The 26972-nt window shown below is 41.0% G+C and overlaps 1 protein-coding gene across 1 annotated transcript in view; it reads left to right on the top strand.

The window, feature by feature from the left end:
- PPIP5K1 (diphosphoinositol pentakisphosphate kinase 1) overlaps positions 1-26972 on the top strand; it is a 283513-nt gene that overhangs the window by 71885 nt on the left and 184656 nt on the right. Inside the window, 4 exon segments of the mRNA XM_030189638.1 lie at positions 1431-1626; positions 7067-7157; positions 25483-25568; positions 25818-25972. Of these exon segments, the coding sequence (XP_030045498.1) occupies positions 1431-1626; positions 7067-7157; positions 25483-25568; positions 25818-25972 (528 nt within the window).

Genomic DNA, 26972 nt, shown 5'->3' with positions numbered 1-26972 from the left:
TCTGATCTGACAGATCTCGTTTCCTTTATATGTTTTTATTATGTAGTTATTTACTGCAGTAGGTGAAAGTAACGATAGACCGTGACAGCGCATATTTGGCAAACCTGACATATTTTTGTAGGGCCATGCTTCTGTACTGGGAGATACCTATTAACGATGATAGTTGGAGTACTTGAGTCACTCATTTTCATTACATTTAATAAAAGTGTTTGAAAGTATTCCTGAATATTATTTGAGGATTTTAAGGGTAGTTTGTGTGCCTGCTTGATATTTTATGTTTGTGCACAATTGTGAACTGTTGGAATAGGTTGTGATACATGAGCATTACTATGCACATAGGACACTAACATTCAGTTATACAGTATATGTAAAAACATAGTCCTGGGTCTGTCCACAATGAAGTGTTTGTAGTGTTCAGTCAGTGTAACAACATTCCATCAAATCAAAGCACTGTAAAAGTCTTTTGCCACTGTTGAGCATTATGGAAATATATTCAGTAAATACTCAGCTGTCAGATTAGGCTATGGAGCAGCACCCTGAAGTATGACCACTTTCATGAGCACTTTCTGATTCTGAGGATTAGTTGTACAAAGCTCTGGATCCATTACCAGGCTCAGACCCTGAATGAAGAGAGTAGCTTTTCTGGGGTTTTTTTTTTTTTTTTAGTCTGATACTCACTTTCTCTCTTTCTCTTTTGGTTAATTTGATGGAAAATGATAATGCTTTTAGGGTCCTATTTGCTACAGAAAAAAAACCTTGAATGAATCAGGACCTTCTAATGAGATGTCTCTTGTGGCTGAAGGGTTGGAAACATTTTGGGGATTTCCAAAATCCTTTATAAAAGGAATGGCAATGTTCTACATTGTACCCAAGTGTCCAAAAGCCCCTTCTCCTGCTTTTAGCTCAGTAACGTAATAATGGGGAATGCGTGTGCTCTCGAGGTATTAAAGTACTACTCTAATATACTGTGTGCAGCTGCTTTGCTTGTCCAACCCCACCTGCCTTCAAAGGGTAATGGGAAGATGCCATCAGGATTTTGAAGATTAGCTTAAAAGCTTCAAATACTTAGCATCTACCTTCTTGAGGGAGTCTCTGTATTTCTTGGGACCCTACTGTGGCAGAGATCAATTAGAGACTATAAGGCCGCTTTCTTCCCTACAGATGTTAACAGTTGTCTCAGTTGATATTTTCACTGCACAATTCTTTATGTATAGGTGCTGTTAAGAAGGAAGCATTTCTAACTGTTTAATAATTCCCAATCACTGGTTCCTGTTTGCAGGAGGAAGCCAAGGGAACAGGAAAAGATGCTGATGTTAGCCAAGAAAAGTTCAGTGTCTTGAAGTAAACATTTAGATAGAGAATATTGTTTGAGAAAACTACCGTTTCCTCATGGATTTCTTTGCGTCTGTATGTGATTTCTCCCCAAACAGCCTCCAGAGCGACAGATTGTGGTGGGAATCTGTTCCATGACTAAAAAGTCCAAATCTAAACCCATGACCCAAATTCTGGAGCGGCTCTGCAAGTTTGAATACATCACTGTGGTGATCATGAGCGAGGATGTCATCCTGAATGAGCCTGTGGAAAACTGGCCCATCTGTGACTGTCTCATCTCTTTCCATTCCAAAGGCAAGTGTCTCAGTTAACATTACAAATTGCACTGCAAAGATTACAGATTAGTGCTACTTCCAGATGTGAAAAGCTACAATACAAAGACACGATTTGATTACAGCTAACCTATCTGTTTGTATATGTTGTTGAAGCTGAATGCTTCATTTCCACAGGTAATCCACATAAATCAATTGTATTTTCATTTTTTAATTGGAATATTACTGCCATATTTCCTATGGAAAGCACTTAGAATGAATGAATGAATAAATAAATAAATTAATTCAATTTTGACAAATGGAGCCTGTCAGCACATTTTCAAAGGGAAACTCAGCACAGATATTTATTTATTTATCACATTTGTATCCCGCGCTTTCCCACTCATCGCAGGCTCAATGCGGCTTACATAGTAACAAGAGAATACAATCTGTAGTATCAGGATCAACAAAGGAGGTATGTGGTAGGACAAATGAACAAGGGGTAAATGGGATAAAAGAGGTATGAGAGAAAGGATAGGTAAGGACGTAGAGCGATAAAGAAGAGGTAGGGGAAGAGTATGGAGGGTAAGAAGATTGGTAGGAGGTAATTTCTAAGTCATTGTTGTTAACGATAAGATGAACCAGTAAATGGATGGGTTGCTTATTCCCTTTGAAAAGGTAAGGGCTTGTCACAGACTTTTGCAGGACAAATTCTATGGCTAAACCCATATATACGAATTTCAGAATGAAAATTGCCATATGTTATCAGCTAGCTTCTTGCTCTCCCTTTTTAAAAATGTATTACTCACATTTTCCAAATCCAAGCTCAAGATGAACTACACAGACTTCAGGGCACAGACTTATACGGTCTGTGCCCTGAAGAGGACAGGTACAAATCAAAGTAGGGTATACACAAAAAGTAGCACATATGAGTTTGTCTTGTTGGGCAGACTGGATGGACCATGCAGGTCTTTTTCTGCCGTCATTTACTATGTTACTATGTTACTCAGATGCGTGAGTTATTTCCCTGCCAATTGAGCTTACAATTTTAAGTTGTACCAGTGATAATTGAGGGTAAAATGATTTTGCCAGGTGCACAAAGAGCATCAGTGGGAGAAGGAGGATTTGAATCCTGGCTTCCCTGCCTCACAACCTGCTGCTTTAACTGCTAAGCCACTCCTTGGCATGGGTTAAAATAGCTCACCTTAAAAGAGCATGAGCACTTTTATCCATAGTGGGGGAGAGCAAATTTCAGTTTCCATCTGGGTAATTGTTACCAGGGTAAAAGTTTTATCCTTCCTGTGTATCTATCTGGCATAGAGGGAGACAGTTTGATAGCTGTGCCATATATATTTTGAGGGTAGTTTTGAGACTGCAAGTGCGTCCTATTTATTCACAAGTTTTGCACCAGTCCTCAAAATGAAAGGCTTCTGGGCTGAATAGGTTGCCTAATGACTTTTATAGATCTTTTAGAGGAGAACTTGCCCCTCTACTGGTTGAGATATTAAATACTGTCTGTGAGGGGGAATATCTACCCCTATGATGAAGGCTTGGATTGCTGTGATTCCGAAGCCTGGAATGGATAAGACGAGTTGTGCCTCCTATCGCCCTATTTCCATCCTTAACTCTGATGTTAAAATCCTAGCCAAAGTTTTATCTAACCGTCTAGGGAAGGTTCTACCAGATATTCACCCTGACCAGGTGGGTTTTGTGTTTCATAGGCATGCAAAGCATAATATTCGTCGTATGGTCGACTTACTGCATTTTGCTGACAAATCAGCCTTATCTATATGTTAGGGTTGGATGCTGAGAAGGCCTTTGATCGAGTGTATTGGCCTTTCATGTTTAGTGTTTTGGAACGTTTTGGTTTCGGGGGGGGGGGGGGGGGGGGTTTAGAGGCTGGATCCAAGCTTTATATTGGTCCCATAGGGCATGTGTTCGTATCAATGGAGGTAATTCCTCTGCGTTTTCCTTGACTCGAGGCATGCGGCAGGGGTGTCCTCTCTCACCTATGTTATTTGCTTTGGTGATGGAACCGCTTGCTTGTGCTGTTCGTTCCAGCCCTGATATTTCCGGGTATCTTTTCCAGGTTCTTCCTTTACACTTGCCTCATACGTTTCTTTCTGGTTTGCAGAATCGTTTGCTTAGTTTTGTCTGGTCCAATAAACGGCCTCGTTTTTCCTGTTTGCTGCTGTATGGTGATAGGAAAAAGGGTGGTCTTGGAGTCCCGAATGTCCATTGGTACTATAGAGCGGCTCAGGCTTTGGCAGCTATTGAATGGTTTCATGCTGACCCACAGAAACGGTGGATAGCGATAGAGTAGGTTTTGTTGGGCTCATGTCCGTTGCGGTCTTTGATTTGGCTTCCTTGGCGCTGCCGTTCTTTGGATAATACTTTGTCCCTCTATAGCGACTACATTTTATTATTGGGATGGTTTATTTGATAAGCCTGGATTGGTGCTTTCAAGACTATCTCCTGTATTACATAATCCTTTCTTTCCACCAGGACTAGGGCAGGGCACTTTTCTTAATTGGTTTTCTGCGGGATTGGAGACCCTCGGTCAGTTTATTGAGTATGGCAAAATGGTGCCATTTGATTCTCTGGTGGATACTTATTCCATTTCTGTGCGGGATAGTTTTGCTTATTTCGAGGTTCAACATTTTCTTTCATCAAAGGCAATTCTGAAACAGGTGACTAGGGGGGATTCTTTTTTGGAGGATTTGTGTGAGGATTCAAGTTCTTCGTGGGGTCTTACTTCTTGTTTGTATGCGTATCAGCGTAATAAGTTGCGGCCTCCTGTGGATCATCGTTTGCATTGGCAGCGGTAACTGGGGTTCACAATGGGTGATGCTGCATGTGTGCATATGGAAACTGCTTCGTTGAAGGTTTCTGTTTCCACTCCTTTTCTTGAAAATGCTGTTGAAGTCTTATATAGGTGGTATCTAACTCCTGTACGTTTACATCATATGTTTCTGACTTTATCGCCTTTGTGTTGTAGGGGTTGTGGTCAGAGATGGGTCATCTCTGGTGGTCATGTGTTAAGGCGCGCGCTTTTTGGAAAGCGATTCAATATAGGCTACAGAGTTGGCTTTCAAAACCCATTAAGTGGTCACCTGAATATTTCCTATTTCTAGGTAAGTCTCCTGGTCTAACCATGCCTCAGTCATTGTTGGTTCGTCATGTCGACAGCTAGAGTTGCACTGGCTACTTCTTGGAAGTCCCCTCAGGTCCCTTCTTTGATAAAGTGGTTAAATAAGTTGTGGTATATTTGTGAAATGGAGAGACTGAGGGCTGTTAGTGGTCACACTTTGTCTAAGTGGGAGGAGGTTTGGGAACCTTACTTCAAAATGGTAATTTTAATTGCCGTCTGCAGAAGCTTAAGGGGTCATGTGATGGGTTTTTTTTTTTTTTGGGGGGGGGGGGGGGGTTAGTTTCTGTTTTCTAAAAATTATACTACATTATGGAAGTTTCTAGGTTGTGTTTGGATAACTGCTGTTGCGACTTGTTCCCCTTTCTATTGCTGTTTATTTTCAGTTATATGACTTGTTGTATCTGATCTATTTTGGGTTTCAATCTTGTCTCTAACTGTTTTTAATAAAGACTTCTTTAAATTTCAAAAATGAAAGTACCTATATGCTTTCGTTTTAAAACTTGCCTTGGGTACAAAATCTGCACCCTTGCACCTTGCAGGGTTTTTTTTTTTCCCTACAAAAGTAAGTGAAAAGATCTGAAAATGCAAGCTGTGTGTACTTTTCCTTCCCTGATCTAAATAGTTTCCCAGATATGCCTCATCTCAGTTCAGCTAAAAGTTGACATGTCTTCCACGTGCAATTTTCAGATAGCTGATTGATGTGGGTAAAAGACATTGAACGCTGAGCTCTTTATTCTCTAAAAGTAAATTGAATTAACAGTTGCATCAGTTCTTCTCAAATTGTGGGTTGCGACCCCATATGGGATTGCAAAGCGCACATTTGGGATCTTGACCATGACGGGAGAAAACACATAATTTACCCATGCAGAACACTATTAGTAGACCTACACAGGCTCGATAGAAGGCAGGAATTGCAGCAGCTGGCAGGAGAGCTGAGAGGCATGGCACAGGCACAACATAGAACTGGATGTTGAGGGTTTCTGTCTTTGTTAAAATGGGGTTGTGGCCATATAAAATTTGTCAAGCACCAAGTTATAGCTTACCCACACAAAATAGTCAGTGCGGAAGCCTCTAGGAAGTTGCACAGTGAATGGACATGTGTAATTGTCCTTTGAAATTTGGTGTAAAATCCTTGGGTAATGAGTACTTGTGGATTTTGCACCAAAATGGGTAGTTTTTTAAAATTCCCCACTATAGTACATAAGTATTGCCATACTGGGACAGACCAAAGGTCCATCAAGCCCAGCATCCTGTTTCCAACAGTGCCAATCCAGGTCACAAATACCTGGCAAGATCCCAAAAAAGTATTTAAAGCCATGACTAGTCAGAAATGTATAATCATTGCACACTAGTGTCTTTAACCATGTGTTAAATATTTTATCTCAAAAATTTCCTTGAATACGTCACTGTATAAATACATAGTAAAACAGAGGGAGTAAACAACAACAAACAGTATAGTCCGCCACAAGAAGGAGTAAGGGAAGCAAATGTATTGAGGACCCGACATGGCCTGTGTTTCAGCAGAATGCCTGCGTTGGGGGTCATTTAATAGTAACCTATTATTGTTGGAGTACTTCCTAATGCGATATGATTAGAATACCAAAATAGTGTTATGATCTGACACGATATTGATAAGATCAACTATCAATCTAGCAAACAATTTCGAGAACACCATGAGTGCAGTGACAATAAGCGCAGCTGTCAGAGCGGCAGTAACTCATTTTTTTAAACACAAAGGTGAGACACTTCCGTACTTTGCTGTACCCGGTTTGTCCCAAGGAATTAATACTGAGAAAGCAAGTGTTATCATTTCAGGTGTTCTCCACTTGAATTGATTTATATTGATAGACTGAGAAATGGCTAGTGTAAAATCGAGAGTCATTCAAATGAGACTACAAAAAGCAGTTTTCAAAAGTAGTGTATAGGTAAAAACTAACTGGAAATTGCCTCCCTGTATATATTTAAAACTGTGTGTGTTCTTCCCCTAATGGAGTTAGGCTTGAGTTAGGCTGGAAAAGACAATACCACACATAGTTTTATGTTTTGAAAAGTATTCACGGTATTTTGTTGGAAAAAATACCTTCCCCCCACCCCCAACAAGCTGGTTAAAATTTCTTAGGGTACTTTTTCCTGTGAAATTTTTCAAAGGGATTATATGCTCACTCTTTCCCTCTGAGAACTGGTACAAAGTCCATGGGTAAAATATACCTGTGGACTTGCCCCCTACCTGCAGAGTTTTAAAAATGTATCTCCAGTCATGTTCTTTATACTGTGATCCCTCTGCCAGGTTGTTTTCTTGTGCTGTTAAGCTATATTGTCTTTGCGTTTTTAGGATTCCCTCTGGATAAGGCAGTGACATACTCCAAGCTGCGGAACCCAATTTTGATCAATGACTTAAATATGCAATATTATATCCAGGACAGGTAAGCATAAGCCTCTCCTTCTTGTTGTTTCTGCTTTCCTCTCTTTTGTTTTGTCTGAATATAAGAGTAGCCAGTCCAGTATCCAGTTTCTAAACAGTGGCCAAGAGAGGTCACAAGTACCTGACAGAAACCCAATTATTAGCATCATTCCATTCTACCTGTCCCGGGGCAAACAGCTGCCTCCCTATGTCTGTCTCAATAGCAAACTGTGAACTTTTGCCCCATCCAAGAATTGACCAAAAACTTATAGAGCAACTATCAAAAACAAAAAGCTTCTTAGCTGACGGCACAATACAAAATGGCGGAGGGCTTGCTGTAGACACCCAGAATCTAAACCTCTAAGCATCACAAACTCGAACCAGCATCATGATGTATATCATACTGTATCTTGTCACCAATCACAGGAATGCTTTCCACTCGTATCGCCACATTCAAACCTTGAGGAATAACCGTGTTAAATGTAAATATCCATCTTTATTCACGTTGCCGAAGTATTCAGCGCACGTCGTCTCTACGGTCTGTTAATTTCAGTTGTTCCAACACCATACATTTTAAATCTCCAAATGCATGTTGTTTTTCAATAAAATGAGATACCAAAGGTTCATGCATTTTCCATGCTTGAATACAGTGTCTGTGTTCAATTAATCTAGTTTTCAAGTTTTATTTTATGTGTTTTAGGCAAGGTTTAAAATATCAGAACTTTAATGCAATGATAGTTTAAGTAGGAAAGCCTAGTTTGCTACCTTGTTGTTATTTCAGTTATCATCAGACATACTTTATCAGAAGGATCTTCCTCCACCCGCAGGTAACCCATTTCATCAGACAACTGACGATTAATCTCTGACATATAATCTGAAGTATTGTGAATGACAATGGCACCCCCCTTATCTGCCAGTCTAATTATGACTGAGGAGTCTCTGTTTAATTGTTGTAAAGCTTCACATTCTAATTTGGTTAAATTAGGTTTACACCAGGGTAGATGTTCTTCCATATACTTCACGTAATAGCATCTTTCTAAAATTGGATAGTACTGAGTCCAAAGGACCTGACGGAGTCCACGTGGAACCTTCTCTGATGATAGAATGATCATATATGATTTGATGTCCCTCGGAAGAAAAAAATAACTTTAATTGTAATTTACGAATACATTTTTCAATATCCATTCAAAACTGAAAGGGATCATGAAAACTGGTTGGAATAAAAGACAAGCCTTTAGATAACACATTTAACTCTTGAGGTGTAAGAACTTTGTCAGAAATGTTTACCACAGTTGATTGCAGCAGCGTTGTGATAGAGTTTGTGGTCCTTAATTGGTGCCTCTTCTCTGTTTGCCTCGTGATTTCCATGTCTGTTTTGGATGTTTGCCTCCTACATCTTGATTGCTGTATTCAAGCACGGAAAATGCATGAACTTTTGGTTTCCCCCTTTTCTTGAAAAACAACATGTGTTTGGAGATTTAAAATGTATGGTGTTGGAACAATTGAAATTAACAGAACGTAGAGGAGACGTGCAACGAATACTTCGGCAACGTGAACAAAGATGGATATTTACATTAAATACGTTTATTCCTCAAGGTATGAATGTGGCGATAGAGTGGAAAGTGTTCCTGTGATTGGTGACAAGACACAGTATGATATACATCATGGCGCTGGTTTGAGCGTGTGAAACTTAGGGGTTTAAATTCTGGGCATCTGTAGCAATCCCTCCACCATTTTGTATTGTTCCGCCAGCTGAGAAGTTTTTTGTTTTTGATAGTTGCTCTATAAGTTTTTGGTAAATTCTTAAGGTTATCAATAGAAATCAAACAAAATAAAACATGGAAAAGAAATCAAACAAAACAAACATCTTATTTTCTTTCCATGTTTTATTTTGTTTGATTTCTATTGATAACCTTAAGAGTGGACTAACACGGCTACCACACTCCTCTGGTAAATTCTTGGATGGTGTGTTAACCAATTTTCCCCTGAAGCAGCCTACAAAGGTGAAACAGGGAAGCCCACCTCTTTAACATTGCTTTTGACTCGTAACCACTCACCTCCACATACCCTCCTCTCCTCCTTCCTGTACACATTAATTGATTTGCTTACTTTATTTTTGTCTATTAGATTGTAAGCTCTTTGAGCAGGGACTGTCTTCTATGTTTGTGCAGCGCTGTGTACGCTTGTAGCGCTATAAAAATGCTAAATAGTAGTAGAAGTAGTAGTAGAAACAGGGAACCCCTGTTGGGTTTTAAAGATTTGCAATTTACAAAGAGATGTCGGACACAGCACATGGAGAAAATAAAGTGTCGGCAGGATCCAAGATAAGTACAATATATTAGCGTGGGCAACATTTATTTTGTCTTATTCAGCTTATTCTATATCAATGGAAGGTTTTTGTCATTTATAGATATTGATAAAGTTAAAGTGGAGTTTTTTTGTGACTTATGATTGAAAAGAGCCTCCTATTCTGAAGGTGTCTGCCTTATAAATAGGAGTGACTCTGATATTCACTGAAGTCTTTTTTTTTTTCTCCACTTTATACATACATTACTATCTATCTATCTATCTATCTATCTATCTATCTATCTATCTATCTATCTATCTATCTATCTATCTATCTATCTATCTATCTATCTATCTATCTATCTATCTATCTATCTATCTATCTATCTATCTATCTATCTATATCTTGTTAAAGAAATAAATGAGAACCCTAGAGATATAGAATACGTTTTATGGTAGAAATGAAATGTAGGTATATGTTATAGTATTCTACCGATTCCTTTCAATATAAAGGTAATTGAAATCGCCCATTATTAAAGTGTTGCCCAATTTGCCAGTTTTCCTAATCTCTGTAAACATTTCTTTATCCGTCTGTTCGTTCTGTTCTGGCGGACGATAGTACAGCCCTACAAGAATACTCCTTCCCTTCACACAAGGAATTTCTATCCATAATGATTCCACGCTGCTATCTGTTTCATGTGGAATGTTTATTTTATTTGACTCAATTCCCTCTTTAACATATAGCACAACAATTTGATCCTCTCTATCATTGCGATACAATTTGTTCCCTGTTAACACAGTGTCCCAATGATTGTCTTCTTTCCACCAAGTCTCTGAGATGCCTATTATATCTACCTCATCATTTAGTGCTATATATTCTAACTCTCCCATCTTATTTTTTAGACTTCTAGCATTTGCATACAGGCACTTAAAATTGTGTTTTTTCCTTTGATCTATAAGCTGCTTAGAAATTGAAGGGGATAATGTGCATCCTTTATCCTGCTCTTTCATTAATCACACCTGCCTTACTTTAATCACTGTTGAAACCTCTCTACTGGGATTCCCTAAATGTTCTGTTTCAGTAATTTTCTTCAAGGATACTCTACACCGAATTGAGCGCTCCTGGGCGAATGTAGACTTCCCCCCCCCCCCCCCCCCCCCCCCCCCACATTCTAGTTTAAAAGCTGCTGTATCTCCTTTTTAAAAGTTAGTGCCAGCAGCTTTTTTCCATCCCGGTGAAGTTGGAGTCTACTTTCTCATCTCCTTGCCATTGCCTTTCTTTGTTCTTATTTTTCCTTTAAACCCTCATTACTGCTATCAGCCATCATGTTTGTATCCTATGAGAAAACACCCTACATTAATCAATACTAAAGAATCACCAAAGCTGCTGTGATCCCCCCAAAGTTGCTGCAGTATCTTACTGTCATTTTAAAGGGAAGTTTCCCACATTTTGTGTTATTGATAGCTGGGCACTGGAGGTAAAGTTTTCATTTACAAAAGATTATTAGAGCAATCACGGTATTATAAACCTCTATTAAAACTATAATGCTAAAACCTTATTATATTGTAAAATAAAATTGTCTACCTTTAAGGTCAATTTCCAACTAATTACTATGATGACAGGGCCTCAACCCATTCATCTACGCGGACGACGTTACTATATACATCCCTTTCAAACATGATTTGACAGAAATCTCCAACGAAATCAACTTCGGCTTGCATACCATGAACTCATGGGCAAATGCATTCCAACTAAAACTCGATACAGAGAAAACACACTGCCTCATCCTCTCATCCCAGTACAATACGAACATACCCACAAACTTAATCACCCCAGATTACGCCCTCCCTATTTCAGATAACCTGAAAATCCTTGGTGTCACAATCGACAGGAACCTTACACTCGAGAGCCAAGTCAACTCTACAATCAAGAAAATGTTCCACTCTATGTGGAAACTTAAACGCGTGAAACCATTCTTCCCGAGGGCAACATTCTGCAACCTGATACAATCAATGCTTCTAAGCTATGCCAACTACTACAACAGAATTTATACGGGATGCAAAGAACAACTCATAAAGAAGCTATAGACCGCTCAAAACACGGCAGCCAGGCTTATATTTGGAAAATCACGATTCGAAAGCGCCAAACCCCTTCAAGAAAAACTACATTGGCTCCCAATCAAAGAACGTATTACTTTCAAAATCTGCACCCTGGTCCACAAAATTATCTATGGTGATGCCCCGGGATATATGATTGACCTCATAGACCTGCCAACCAGAAACTCAACTAGATCACGAACATACCTAAATCTTCACCACCCTAGCTGCAAAGGACTCAAGTACAAATCAATTTATAGATCCAACTTCTCCTATATAAGCACGCAGCTCTGGAATGCACTACCAAAAACCGTAAAAAACAACGTACGACCAACTCAACTTACGGAAATCACTAAAGACCAACCTGTTCAAAAAGGCATACCCTACTGACCCAACTTAAATGCCTGAACCCAGCAACACAAAGAAACCAAAACTTGTAATGAACACTATACAACTCCTCTTCTCTACGATTTCCTAATGTCTGTAACACATTCATCTCATTGACAATACCATCACTCTGTATTTGTTTCATCACCGGAGGTGGCTAACGCCTCACGGTACTATGTAAGCCACATTGAGCCTGCAAATAGGTGGGAAAATGTGGGGTACAAATGTAACAAATAAATATAATTATTAATTTGAAGGTTGTATATATAATTTGTTTTCTGGCCTAAATTATAATTCAACTTTTATAATTTAAAACTCAGTGAATCTTCCTTTGGCTTCTGTTTCAAAAGCATTAGAACCCAAATTGTACAGATGCTGGTACCAAATTCTGCTTTGCATGACCTAATGGCCCTTATTTTATAGGTCTAGTCATGTTTTAGGTGTCCAGAAACTAGAATTTAGACTTCCATATTGCATAAATGTCCAAATCCTGATTTTATAAAGTCGGAATATGGACGTCTAAAACTTCTGTATGTCCTTATGGCAAAGAGGTGTGGTCCAGGTGTGTTATGTGTGAGACTAAGAAGTGGCCAAAATAGGATGAACAGAAGGGGAGGGGACGTCTATGTCCAAAAAGATGGACGGTTGTATTTTCGTATTTATTGGGATTTATTTCCTTCTTTTATGAAGAGATTCACCCAAGGTGGTCTAGACCTGGTACCCAGCATGTTCAAATTACAGAAATGTACTCTCCTTAATCCCCCCAGTGGTTGCTGTCACCACTGAATGTGAAACTGGCAAGGGATACTGGGATATTCATGGTACTAAAACTTTTTTTATTTTAATTGTTCTTTTTTTACACCAACTGCAAGCCTTCAAAGCGGTGTACATTCAGATACAGTAGGTATTTTTCTGTCCCTGGAGGGCTTACAGTCCAAGTTTGTATCTGAAACAATAGAGGACTAAAGGGTCCTTTTACTAAGCTGTGGTAAAAAGTGGCCCACACATGGGTCTTTCCCACATGCTAAGGCCATTTTTACCATGGCCGTAAAAATGGCTTTTTTTTCTGTGTTTTTTGCATGTGCTAATATTGCCATTAGTGTGCAATCATTTTTGTAAATATCCTTGTGAGCACTTACTGCCCTCCATTTTATAGGTGATAAGGGCTCCAGCGTTATTTATACATTAACCAGTTAGTGAATGGTAATGTAAATAGGCTAACTGGTTGGTGCAGGAATGCCCACTCTCCACCCCTGACATGCCCCCTCCCCCCAAAAATCTGAAAACTATTTTAGCAGGTAGTTAGCACTGCGCCTAACGGAGCTTAGTAAAAGGATTCGTAAGTGGCTTGTCTAAGAACACAATTTGCTGCAGTGGGATTTGAACTGAGGTCCCCTGGTTTTCAGCCCACTGCTCTAGCCATTAGGCTGCTCTTCCTCATGGATGTCTGTGTGGCCATGTTATAACATGGATGCTGTTATGCTGTCACAATGATATCCATGCTCCCTGTTTTGCCCCATTCACAGTTTGGACATTTTTTATTTTAATTAGTTTATTTACAGCATTTCAATCCCACATTTTCCAATTAGTGTTGTTTCAATGTGGCTTATATGGAACTATGCTTAATCATAAGGTATAGAAAATGTGTTTTACATAACACTTTTTCCATTAAATAAATTTAAAGTATATGTTGATAAATATAAAAATATATATAATTTTGAAAAGTACTCAATTCACACGTCAGTCATAATAAACGTGCCTGGCTGAGTAGAGAACCATTATCGCACTTTGGCGTTCTCAAATATAAGGGGACATTCTGTTTAGTCCCATAAGTGTTTAACTGCAGAAAGACTTAACTACACAAGCTGTATGGTAAGTAACAAGGGTACATGCATCAGGTGTTTACATAGAAACATGACGGCAGATAAAGGCCATATGACCCATCCAGTCTGCCCATCCTCTGTAACCCCTAATTCTTCCTGTTCCTAAGTGATCCCACATGCTTATCCCATGCCTTTTAAAATTCTGGAACAGTCCTCGACTCTACCACCTCCACCGGGAGGCCATTCCATACCGCCACCACCCTTTCTGTGAAATACTTCTTCGTTAGGTTACTCCTAAGCCTATTCCCTCTTAACTTTGTCATATGCCCCTTCATTCCTGAGCTCTCCTTCATTTGAAAAAGGCTCTCTTCCTGTACATAAATGCCCTTGAGATATTTAAAAGTTTCTATCATGTCTCCTCTCTCCCTCCTCTCTTCCAGCGTATACATGAAGTTCATAAGCCTGTCCCTATAATTTTTGCATTCAAGACCGCTTACTAATTTCGTAGCCGCCCTCTGGACCGACTCCATCCTGTTTATATCTTTTTGTAGGTGCGGTCTCCAGAACTGCACACACTACTCCAAATGAGACCTCACCAGAGACTTATACAATGGCACTAGCACATCCTTTTTCCTGCTGGTCATGCCTCTTTATGTACCCAAGCATCCTTCTGGCTTTGACTGTCGCTTTTTTCTACCTGTTTGAAAGCTTTAAGGTCGTCAGACACAATCACCCCCAAGCCCCGCTCTTCCTTCGCACACTGAAGCACTACACCCTCTTATACTGTACTGTTCCCTTGGATTTTTGCGACCCAAGTGCATGACCCTGCATTTTTTGGGATTATACCTTAGTTGCCAAATATCAGTCCATTCCTCTAGCTTTGCTAGGTCCTTCCTCATGTCATTCACACCCTCCAGGGTGTCCACCCTGTTGCAGAGTTTAGTATCATCCGCAAAGAGACAAACCTTATCAGATAGCCCTTCCACAATATCGCTCACAAAGACGTTAAAAAGAGCCAGCCCTAGGACCGATCCCTGCGGTACTCAACTGACGACATCCTTTTCTTCAGAGCAAGCTCCATGTACCACCACCCTCTGTCTCCTACCATTCAACCAAATTTTTACCCAATCAGTTACTCTAGGTCCCACACCGAGGGCACTCAATTTATTTATCAGTCACCTGTGCGGAACTGTGTCAAAGGCTTTGCTGAAATCCAAGTATACCACATCAAGCGCCCCTCCCACATCCAACTGTTTGGTCACCCAGTCGAAGAAGACAGTCAGATTCATCTGACACGACCTGCCACTAGTGAAGCCATGCTGCCTCGGGTCCCGCATTCCATGTAGTTCAAGAAATGTCACAATCCTCCTCTTTAGCAGTGTTTCCATTAGCTTACTCACCACCGAGGTCAGACTGACAGGTCTGTAATTCCCAACCTCCTCCTCACTTCCAGTCTTGTGCAAAGGAACCACATCCGCCGGGACCACTCCAGTTTCTAAGGAAGCATTGAAGAGGTCCGTCAGCGGAGCCGACAGAACTTCTCAGAGTTCCTTTAGCACCCTCGGGTGTATCCCATCAGGCCCCATCGCTCTGTCTACTTTTATTTTGGGAAGCTCCTCACGAACACAGTCCTCCTTAAATGGGTCTGGGTCTACCATACATCCATCTCCGTTAGCCTTTGTTTTCTGCAACCCTACCCCCCGGTCTTTCATTCATGAACACAGAGCTAAAATAATCGTTAAGCAGTTTAGCTTTATCCTTAGCATCTTCCACATATTTCTCTCCCTCAGCTTTGAGCCTCACAATGCTATTATGGCACTTCCTCTTGTCACTTACATATCTGAAAAAGGTCTTGTCCCTCAATTTTATAGTATTAGCTGTCTTTTCCTCCATCTGCGGCTTCGCTTTCCTGATAGCTTTTCCAGCTTCTCTTCGCTTATTTAGGTATTCTCTCCTGTCTTCATCTATCTGAGTTGTCTCATAATGTGCACAGGCTAGCCTCTTCCCCTATCTTTTCAGCTACTACATTCGAGTACCAGAGAGGCCTTCTTTTCCTCTTGCTTTTATGTAATTTTCTAACATAAAGGTTAGTTGCCTTTAATATAGCTCCTTTCAGTCTTGTCCATTGCTGCTCTACATCCTTCAGCTGTTCCCATCCTGCTAACTGTTCCTTGAGAAATTCCCCCATCTCGTCAAAGTTAGTTCCTTTGAAATCCAGGACCTTCAATCTCGAGTGAGCCCTCTCTTCTGTTTTAATATTGAACCATACCATACGATGATCACTAGATGCCAAATGGTCCACCACCTTGACGTTAGAAACGTACTCCCCATTCGTTAGCACCAGGTCCAGAACAGTTCCATCCCGCGTCTGTACCGTTACCCACTGCTGGAACAATTCTTCCTGTAGGGAATCTAAGATCTTTGCTTCTAGACGACCCTGCAGCTGGGACACCCCAATCAACATCCGGCATATTGAAGTCACCTATCAGTAGTACTTCCCCTTTCCTAGCTATCTTGCGGATGTCTTCAGTTAAGTCCCCTTAAACTTAAAACCTGTGGAATGTGTATGCTGTAAAACCTATCTCTAGAACTGTATTAAGCCACTTATCTACACAGCTGGTTGGGATTAGGGGAAGACAAGGTTAAGAAATGCCCAAAGCCACAGCTCTAAGATAGGGATAACCAGAAATAATGCCAGAACAAATCTTATCTGTGAGCTTCCTTCAAGCAGAAGTCAAGAAAGAGACCTTGTGGTTGCCTGCAGCTCTCTCAACAGAGGCTTTAGCCACACCTAAGCTTTACAAATTGTCTACAAAAAACCAGGTGAGGGAGGGGGAGGGCTCAGCACACTTTAAGGAAAAATAAAGAGATACTTTCTAGCAGTTTTTAAATCTAGTACTCAGATTAACAGATATCAATAAACAAGTTAGAAACAGAGCAAGCAGATCACAATATTAGCAGATACTTATACTAATTGGAGGTGCTGTAGTTTCAATGTTTCAATGTTTGTGCTCCATTGTTACATTCCTTAACGACACTTCAACTGTTTCGCATAACTCTGCAAAATGTAATCCATAACCAATCTGTAACAAATTGTATTTCCAACATTTAACTCATATTGTAAGCCACACTGAACCCGCAAAAAGGTGGGAAAATGTGGGATACAAATGCAATAAATAAATAAAAATATGACCATATCTCAAAGTATAATGTCCAGAACAAATGCTAGACCCATAGTAAGGCAACACTTTACTGAAATAGTAAATAATTGCCATAAAGTATCTGTTAATAACAATAACACTATCTTCTGTGAACAGAAAAAAGCCTCACAGCGAACCACTAAAAGTAAGTACTTATCTGCAAACTCTTCAAATGTTGTAATGAGTGCCAAAGTCACGAGGTTGGATCCGAACCCAGTCCAGAGTGTAATCCCCCCAAAAGCGTTTTATTTATTTATTGCATTTGTATCCTACGTTTTCCCACCTCTTTGCATTCTCAATGTGGCTTACAATACATCATGGATACTGGAAATAAGAAGAGGATATACATTTGGTTTTACAGAAGGATTTTGGGTTACATGGTCATGAATATAAGATAGTGGTATTGCAGAAGACATTTACAAACATTAGGAATACAAGATAGTGGTATAGCAGAAGACATTATAAGACATTAGACGCGTTACGACATTTCTGGGTATATTTGGAGGTTGTTACATGTTTTGATCTTTGTGGTATATCTTTTCAAAGAGATGAGTCTTTAATAATTTACAGAAATTGGCCAGTTCATTGGTCGCTTTCAAATTGCGTGGTAGCATGTTCCAGAGTTGCGTGCTCATATAGGAGAAGGTAGAGGCATGCATTAATTTGTATTTCAGACCTTTGCAGTTGGGAAAATGAAGATTAAGGAATGTTCGAGAAGATTTTTTTGCGTTCCTGGGTGGCAGGTCTATTAGGTCTGACATGTAGGCTGGGGCAGCTCCATGGATAATTTTATGAACTAGGGTACATACTTTGAACGTGATTCGTTCTTTGAGTGGGAGCTAGTGTAGTTTCTCTCGTAGGGGTGTCGCACTTTCGTATTTTGGCATTCCGATTATTAGTCTGGCTGCCGTGTTCTGGGCTGTTTGGAGATTTTTGAGTATTTGTTCTTTACAGCCGGCGTAGAGTGAGTTGCAGTAGTCCAGATGACTGAGTACCAGTGATTGTACCAAATTGCGGAAGATGGTCCTTGGAAAAAATGGTCTTACTCTTTTTAATTTCCACATTGAGTGAAACATCTTTTTGGTTATGTTTTTCGTATGATTCTCAAGTGTTAGGTGCCAATCAATGGTGACTCCTAGAATTTTTAGAGAGTCCGAGATTGGTAGATTTAATTTTGGTGTGCTGATGGTGGTAAATTTGTCCATGTTGTGTTGCGAGGTGAGTACCAGGCATTGGGTTTTTTCTGCATTAAGTTTCAACTGAAATGCATCTGCTCAGGAATGCATGATATGTAGACTTTGGTTGATTTCGTTGGAGATTTCACTTAGGTCTTGTTTGAATGGTATGAAGATCGTTACATCATCAGCGTAATATGTATGGGTTGAGGTTTTGGTTCGATAGTAGTTTGGCCAAGGGTGTCATCATTAGGTTGAATATGGTCGGTGAGAGGGGGGATCCCTGTGGAACTCCGCATTCAGGTATCCATGTGGCTGATGTAGTCGAATTTGCCGTCACTTGATATGAGCGTGTAGTTAGGAACCCCTTGAACCAATTGAGAACTCTGCTTCCGACGCCGAAGTATTCGAGGATGTGTAATAATATTCCATGATCAACCATGTCAAAGGCGCTTGACAAGTCGAATTGTAGAAGTAGTGTGTTTTTGCCAGTTGCTATCATTTGTTTGAATTTGGTCATAAGCGTAACTAGTACGGTTTCAGTACTGTGATTAGAGCGAAATCCTGACTGGGAGTCGTGTAGTATTGAGAACTTGTATAGATACTCTGTGAGCTGTTTGGTCACCATTCCTTCTGTTATTTTGGTAATTAAGGGAATGGATGCTACTGATCTATAGTTAGTTAATTCATTGGCATTTTTCTTTGCATCTTTAGGTATGGGGGTGAGTAAAATGTTTCCTTTCTCCCTCGGGAAGAGTCCGTTTTGTAGCATATAGTTCACGTGGTTCATTAGATCTGTTATGAATTGTTGAGGGGCCGATTTCATAAGATTATTTGGGCATATATCTAATTTGCAGTGAGATTTGGCGAATCTTTTAAGCGTTTGTGAGATGAGATCTTCTGATAGTATTTCGAATTCAGTCCAAATCCTGTCTGCTGGGTATACTCCGGGGTCTGGGTCTAGGCAGTCTAGGAGTGTAGTGTATTCAATGGGGCTAACAGATATTTTGAGTCGCAGTTGTATGATTTTCTCCTTGAAGTACCTTGCAAGGTCATCAGTTCTTGGTGTGTCGTTGCTGTTATTCGTGACTGGTGTGGTATCTAACAGTTTATTCATGATTTGGTAGAGTTTGTGTATGTCTTTATAATTTGGTCCAATTTCAGTTTTGTAGTATAGTCTTTTGGATTGTCTTATGGTATAATTATATTTCCTTCGGAGTTGTTTCCAAGCGTTGAGTGTGGGATCGTCTTTCTTTTTGTTCCACGCATGTTCTAATTTCCTAACTTGTGTTTTGACTTTTTTCAGTTCGTCATTGAACCATGGAATTGAGTTCTTTCTGTGCGAAGTTCTGGTTTGGATTGGGGCAAAGTTGTCTAGTATTGATTTGCATCTGTTATCCCATTCTGAGAGGAATTGGATTGTGTCTGCCTTTATTGTCCAACCGTCGTGGTAGATCTGTTGCCAGAAATTTACCGGATCTATTTTTCCTCTCGTGGTGTAAGTTTTTCGTGTTTTTGTGTTAGTTGTGTCATTCATTCTCCATAGGAGGGTAATATGTGCTTTATAATGGTCTGACCACAGTACAGGTGTCCATTTAGTATCTGTTAATATAAGGTTTAAATTGTGATCAAATTTGTGTGTGATGATATCTAATGTGTGTCCTTTGGTGTGAGTAGGTTGCGAATTTGGTTCTTGGACATCCCATAGTTGTAGGAACTCTTTGCATTCTTGGGTGCTTGTTATGGTGATATCTTCAAGGTGTAGGTTGATGTCTCCTATTATGATGAGGTTTGAGGAAGAGATACAGGTGTTCGAGATAAAGTCCATGAAGTGTGTTTGGGAGTCTTGCCAGTTGCCTGGTGGTCTATAAAGTATAAGTGCGTTAAGTTGTTTCTGCAGTTTAGGGTTATTGATTCTTATTGAGGCAATTTCGAGTTGTGGCAGTATGGATTCAGCTGTGTTTTGTGAATTCAGATTTGTAAATTATGGCTATTCCTCCTCCTCTTTTACCATTTCTTGTCCAATGGGTAATTTTGTACCCTGGTGGGCATAATTCTAAGATGATAGGGTCTTTAAGGTCGTGTATCCAGGTTTCTGTGATGAATAGGAATAATAAATATCAATAAACCATGAAAAAACAAAAATGTGGTATCAAAAATAATGAAAATTCATGCGTCCTATCCTATTAGTCCTGTAGGCGGATTTCCCAGATAATAAATTACCTGAAACAAGGTTTCCCAACAGAACTATCCGCAAGCAAAATATTCTGTTCTCTGTCTAGGGGAAGGAGGAAAACCTTGGCTATGGCCCTACATGCCACTATTTCGGTCATAGAGAGAGCTGAGAAATCAGGCTGATATATATGTTAGCTTTATTATGAATAATATAAAAAAAAGATAAACAAAATAGAAATTTGGCAAAGCTTTGGCTGAACAAAAATATTGGCAGTAATTCTTACAACTATATTCTCACACTACACACATTTCTTACTGGTTGCTAGGTAAACTTGCACAACTGATTAGAATGCAATAACTATGTTACGAGGTAGTATGGTACTTAGCAGCTTCTTTCCCGACCAAGGTTATGACTAACACCAGCCTTATGCTCAGGTAATCACCACTCGCTAACCCAGACTAATAGGAGATAGATCACTGTGTCTCTCGCCAGGCAACCTCCGGGGACGCCTCTCAGGAGTAGCACAGGTTACTTCCCAGACTCAAGCTGAGAGATCAGCGAGTCTTCGTCAGAGCCACGACAGGCACTCTGCAGCAGTCAGCAAAGGCACAGGTCACACCTTGTAGGTAGCTGAATCACACGGTACTCTTCCAGATACACAGTTCATCAGTTGGTGGACCTTCTTAGGTCACTGGTCTTCTTTCCACCTCCACCTTCTTCCAAGGATTCCGACTCACTAACTCCCCAACTCTTCCCGCTCTTCCAGCGCCTCTCGGTCAGGTGATACCAATTATCCTCTTGTATCATCCTGTGCATGGGCAAGAAGAGTTCTTGTTTTTTTCTTAGTGACCTTGGAAATGGTAACTTCTGGTGCCATGCCTGCCTCCCTTCTCATCATCTCAGAGATAGAAGGGGAATAATTGGAGCACAGAGTGTCCATGGCTTCAGCAAGCCTGTCAGTGATTTTCCACAAACTGAAGCTGACTCTGACACAGAGATGTGCAGGTCAGAGGTTTGCAGCAGCCATCTTCTAGTAACAAGATGTCATAGGCTTGTATAGGTCAAGACCAGCAAGGGAACCACAGGGACATACCCCTACAGTCCTCTACTCAAGCTGCTACACAATCATCTCATTCCTGATGTCAGCTGAGTTTCAATGAATCTTCGTCCAGAGGAAGTAACTATAAGTCACATAACAAAAACTGAAACATATCTACTTTTAAATTGTGGATGGTTGATAAGAGGGTGACACCTCCCTGTCTCATGTAACCCACCCACCCTCTTCCTGTGAGACTGTCAACATTTTGTTATTTCTGATCTGAAGAAGAAGGGTTACCTTCGAAAGCTAATCAAAAAATGTATCAAGTTAGTCCAATAAAAAAAGTATCATTTTTTTCTATGTTTTGTTTTATTTCCATTTATTACCTTTAAAAGTGGACTAACAAGGCTACCACATCACTTTACTAACTGTTTAGGAATATCTCCTCCAATTCTGGCAATTTCAGAAAGCCTCTATTTGTACATGGAGATCTACACCAAACAAAGATTTCAAGGGGTTTAGTTTGGATATGCTCTGGCAAGGACAACCATCTAGAGTTGTATTCTGCATTTTACAAAGGGAATAACACGTATATGGGAAAACAGTTTCTTTAGGTTTTACACCAGCTCAAATTTTTAAAAAGTATTCACTTCAGCCAGAGATTTACACAAGAGTTTAAGGAACCTTATACTAAACCACAGTAAAAAAATTTGTAGTTAACTGTGGCTTAACATGGGACTATACCACACGGTAGCTGCAACTGGTTCACGGCAACCTGTGGGAGTGGAGCTAGCATTTTCTAATTCTGGTCTTGAGTTAGTCCCAGTGAGCGCATGGTACTTGGCTGTAGTTAACACGAGAGCACTTACTGTCTCCTTTTTAGCATTAGCCAGATAATGAATTAGTAGTGCTGGGCAGACTTTTACGGTCCGTGCCAGAGCCGGTGGTTGGGGGGCGGGGATAGTGCTGGGCAGACTTATATGGTCTGTGCCCTGAAAAAGACAGGTACAAATCAAGGTAAGGTATACACAAAAAATGGCACATGTGAGTTTATCTTGTTGGGCAGACTGGATGGACCGTGCAGGTCTTTTTCTGCCGTCATCTACTATGTTACTATATGTGTGTTAAATGCTAAGAAGCCCATAGGTATACAGTGGGCTGTTGACATTTAGTTCACGCTACTCATTAGCACATTCTAGTAAGAGGACCCTTAAGTGCTAGATTCTATGTATCATGCCTACAAAATAGGCGTATTCTATAAACTGCGTAGTTTATAGAATGTGCTTAGCGCCTGTCCACAAACTAAATTTATTCGTGGGCAGCTATGCCAATGGTGTAAATGCGTATGCCTAAATTAGGCACAGAAAGAGTGTATTCTATAACAACTCGCATAGTTTTTAGAAATGCCCATGACCTGCCCGTTCCACGCCCATGGCCATGCCCCTTTTTCAACTAGGCGCCTTAGAATTTACGCATATTACTTTACAGAATATGATTAGAGAGTTGTGTGCATAAATTCTAATTAATACCAGTTGGTATCAATTGCTTAATTGGCAATTATAAGCGCTTGTCTTAAGCTAATTAAGTTGCATGTGCAAATCTGGAACATGATCAGATTTGCGTGGGCAACTAAATCTCACTATATAGAATCTGGGGGGGGGGGGGGGTGGGGGGTGAGTGTTTAATGTGGTTTAGTAAAAAGGCTCCTAAGGAGTAATTCTCTTTAATCCTCCGTTATTTATTTCTGCCTCCAAAATGAAGAAAAATAAAAATCGTGGCCTCTTTACTTAATTTGCAGCACTTACTCTTCCAGTTAAGTAAAGTGAGAGAGCTATGGTAGAAATAGTGAAATTGCCACTTCTACGTAGAAATGCTGACCCTTTTGAGTGAAAGCTACCTGTTTGTGTTTCTCATTTTTTCCATGTGTTTGTAAAATGGCTGCAGTTGCTGAGCATTCTGGCAAATACACATTCACTCCTGCATGTCCTTATAGATAGTTTAAAAAAGCGCCCCGCATTCGGCAGAACCTTTTGTAATATACTACTGGACATCTGAACTGGATATCTGAATTCTAGTTCTGTATAAAACAGTCCTTCCCATTATTTAATATGTGCTATCTTGCATTATTTACCACAGGCCCCAAATATGCAGTAGGAACTGTTTATTAATAATGTGTTAACAGCATTAGTGTACTTTAGTAAATCTTGCCCTGAATTTGTATCTGAGGCAATCAGACCTCGCGGTGGGAGGGGGCCAGAGACCGAGGTTAGGGGGAACATTTTAGTCTCGATCCGCTTCAATCCGGTTTTCGCCCTCTACACTCGACAAAAACGGCACTCTCTAAAGTCTGTAATGACCTGTTCCTTGCCAAATCCAGAGGCCACTACTCCATCCTCATCCTCCTTGATCTATCCGCTGTTTTTGATACTGTCAATCATGATTTACTTCTTGCCACACTGTCCTCATTTGGGTTCCAGGGTTCTGTCCTCTCCTGGTTCTCCTCCTATCTCTCCCACCGCACCTTCAGAGTACACTCTCATGGATCTTCCTCCACCCCCATCCCTCTCTCTGTTGGAGTTCCCCAGGGATCTGTCCTTGGACCCCTTCTTTTTTCAATCTACACCTCTTCCCTGGGCTCACTGATCTCATCTCATGGTTTCCAGTATCATCTTTATGCTGATGACACCCAGCTATATCTCTCCACACCAGACATCACCGCGGAGACCCAGGCCAAGGTATCGGCCTACTTATCCGACATTGCTGCATGGATGTCCAACCGCCACCTGAAACTGAACATGTCCAAGACCGAGCTTATCGTCTTTCCACCAAAACCCACTTCTCCTTTTCCTCCACTCTCTATCTCAGTTGATGGCACCCTCATCCTCCCCGTTTCATCTGTCCGCAACCGCGGAGTCATCTTCGACTCCTCCCTCTCCTTCTCTGCGCATATCCAGCAGATAGCCAAGACTTGTCTCTTCTTTCTCTTTAACATCAGCAAAATTCGCCCTTTCCTCTCTGAGCACACCACCCGTACTCTCGTCCACGCTCTCATTACCTCTCGCCTTGACTACTGCAACCTACTCCTTACTGGCCTCCCACTTAGCCATCTATCCCCCCTTCAATCTGTTCAGAACTCTGCTGCACGTCTTATATTCCGCCTGAACCGATATACTCATATCACCCCTCTTCTCAGGTCACTTCACTGGCTTCCAATCAGATACCGCATACAGTTCAAGCTTCTCCTTCTTACCTACAAATGCACTCAGTCTGCAGCCCCTCATTACCTCTCTACCCTCATTTCCCCTTACGTTCCCGCCCGTAACCTCCGCTCACAGGACAAATCCCTCCTCTCAGTACCCTTCTCCACCACCGCCAACTCCAGGCTCCGCTCATTCTGCCTCGCCTCACCCTATGCTTGGAATAAACTTCCTGAGCCCTTACGCCAAGCCCCCTCCCTACCCATCTTCAAATCCTTGCTCAAAGCCCACCTCTTCAATGTTGCTTTCGGCACCTAACCTTTATACCTTTCAGGAAATCTAGACTGCCCCTATTTGACTGACTGTACATTTGTCCTTTAGATTGTAAGCTCCTTTGAGCAGGGACTGTCCTTCTATGTTAAATTGTACAGCGCTGCGTAACCCTAGTAGTGCTTTAGAAATGTCAAGTAGTAGTAGTAGTAGTCTGCCCCCCCCCCCCCACCGCCTCGCCGTTCTCCCCACAAAAATAAATACCTTTGCTGGCGGGGGGTCCTAATCCCTACCAGCTGAAGCATGCTCAGTTTCACGTAAAGGAGAGTGCACAGGAGGACGTCAATAAGAAGAAAGAGTAGGGCAGAATGCGGCTGTGCTGGAGACCGGCGCTGAAGAAGGCTTTAGCTGGGGGGGGGGGGGGGGGTTGGGGGACCTCCACTAGCCAAACCAGGGGCCAGGATGAAGTTTGCGGGGGCCCAGGCTCCTGTGGCCCCACCTAGCTACGCCCCTGGAGGCAATGAAGAACCTCCGCTACAAATTTGTAACTTGTCCAAGGTTATATGGCGCATCAGTTGGAGAAACAGGATTTGAACCCTGGCTTCCCTGGGTCTCAGTCCACTTCTCTAACCCTAGGCCACCTAGCTTGTGGTTGCATAGAGTGTATAATTCATATTGCCCTGGGTCCTTTTTGCAGGAGGGAGGTGTATCGGATCTTACAGCAGGAAGGAATTGACCTACCACGTTATGCTGTTCTGAATCGAGATCCTGACAAACCCGAAGGTAAGTACAATGTAGAGTACTGCTACATGAATTGTTGAGCTGTGGAAGAGGAAAAGTGTCATGTGTTGGAAGCCATTTCTGAGTTATACATCTGTATGGAATATGATTAAAAGTAGCTTTTCCCATTGTTGACTTGTCTGCTGTTATACCTCTGTACTGCTTGCGTTGAACCTGCTAGATATGGTCTCCCTCCTCTGTGTGCTCTGTGCTTCCCTGAGCTGACTGCAACTGCTATGCTTCCCTTCTCAGAGTGTAACCTGGTGGAGGGGGAGGATCAAGTGGAGGTGAATGGCGAGATCTTCCCAAAGCCCTTTGTAGAAAAGCCGGTCAGCGCAGAAGATCACAATGTATATATTTACTATCCAACCTCAGCTGGTGGAGGCAGTCAGCGGCTCTTCAGGAAGGTAAAAGGGAGAAAAGTAGCACCTCAGGACAGCCCAGGTTCAAGCTGCAGTTGGTCTGTTGACAGAAGCAACTTTTGTGCAAGAAATTGTTCTAACTGCAGTGCTAAACTGCGCTCTTTTTTTGACTCTTCTATCCAAGTTGGATTTTGATTCATCCATTTCAGATTTCTTCTTTAGAGCCTGGCTTTTGCACATTTTCCTCCGGATTCTGTATAGCGCGACTTAAATTACACACGCAAATCCAGTCGTATTCTGTATTTGTGCATGCAACTTAATTAGTTAACAAGCCAATCAGCACTGATTGCCAATTAACAAGTAATTACACTAATTAGCATTAATTAGAATTTACATGCACAACTGTCTAACCGTATTAATATCACGTGATGCATAAAAATTCTAAGCATAGTTGAAAAGGGGGCATGGTCGTGGATGTGGAATGGGTGGGTCATGGGTGTTTCTAAAATGTACGTGCGTTGTTATAGAATACACCCGGTCCGCGCAACATTTACACCAGTTTTTACCTGGTGTAACTGCCCACAACTAAATTTAGTTGCGTGCACGGGTGCTTGGTGTATTCTATGAACCGTGAGGAAATGTAGGCTTATTCTATAGAGTATGCCTAAATTTAGGCGTACTTTATAGAATACGCCTAGGCGTATTTCGTTTTGGCACCGATTTTTTTTTTTTTAGGCGTGCTATATAGAATCTAGTCCTTTAAGCTGCATGCATCCTCAGGACAATCCTTTATTTTTGGGCATGGGTTGTGTATGGCTGCACTGGTTTCAGAGTCCTAGCACTGATCTTTGAATGGATCCTCAGGCTGCTGCATTCTTCAGCAAAATTCTGGTTTGCTTTCTTTATGCATCCTCTTTTGGGACTGTTATCTTGATGGTTTCTCAAATTAGATTGGATTAAATTAAGGGTATGTTGATGTAAAATTGGGGTTGTTGCGTGGTTGCAGTGGTTGTTTCTTACATTTTGTTTTGTTTAATTTGCTATA

Source organism: Microcaecilia unicolor, chromosome 1 (assembly GCF_901765095.1).
Source record: "Microcaecilia unicolor chromosome 1, aMicUni1.1, whole genome shotgun sequence".
In the NCBI taxonomy this organism is placed as follows: domain Eukaryota; kingdom Metazoa; phylum Chordata; class Amphibia; order Gymnophiona; family Siphonopidae; genus Microcaecilia; species Microcaecilia unicolor.
This window is presented reverse-complemented; position numbering and strand designations above follow the sequence as displayed.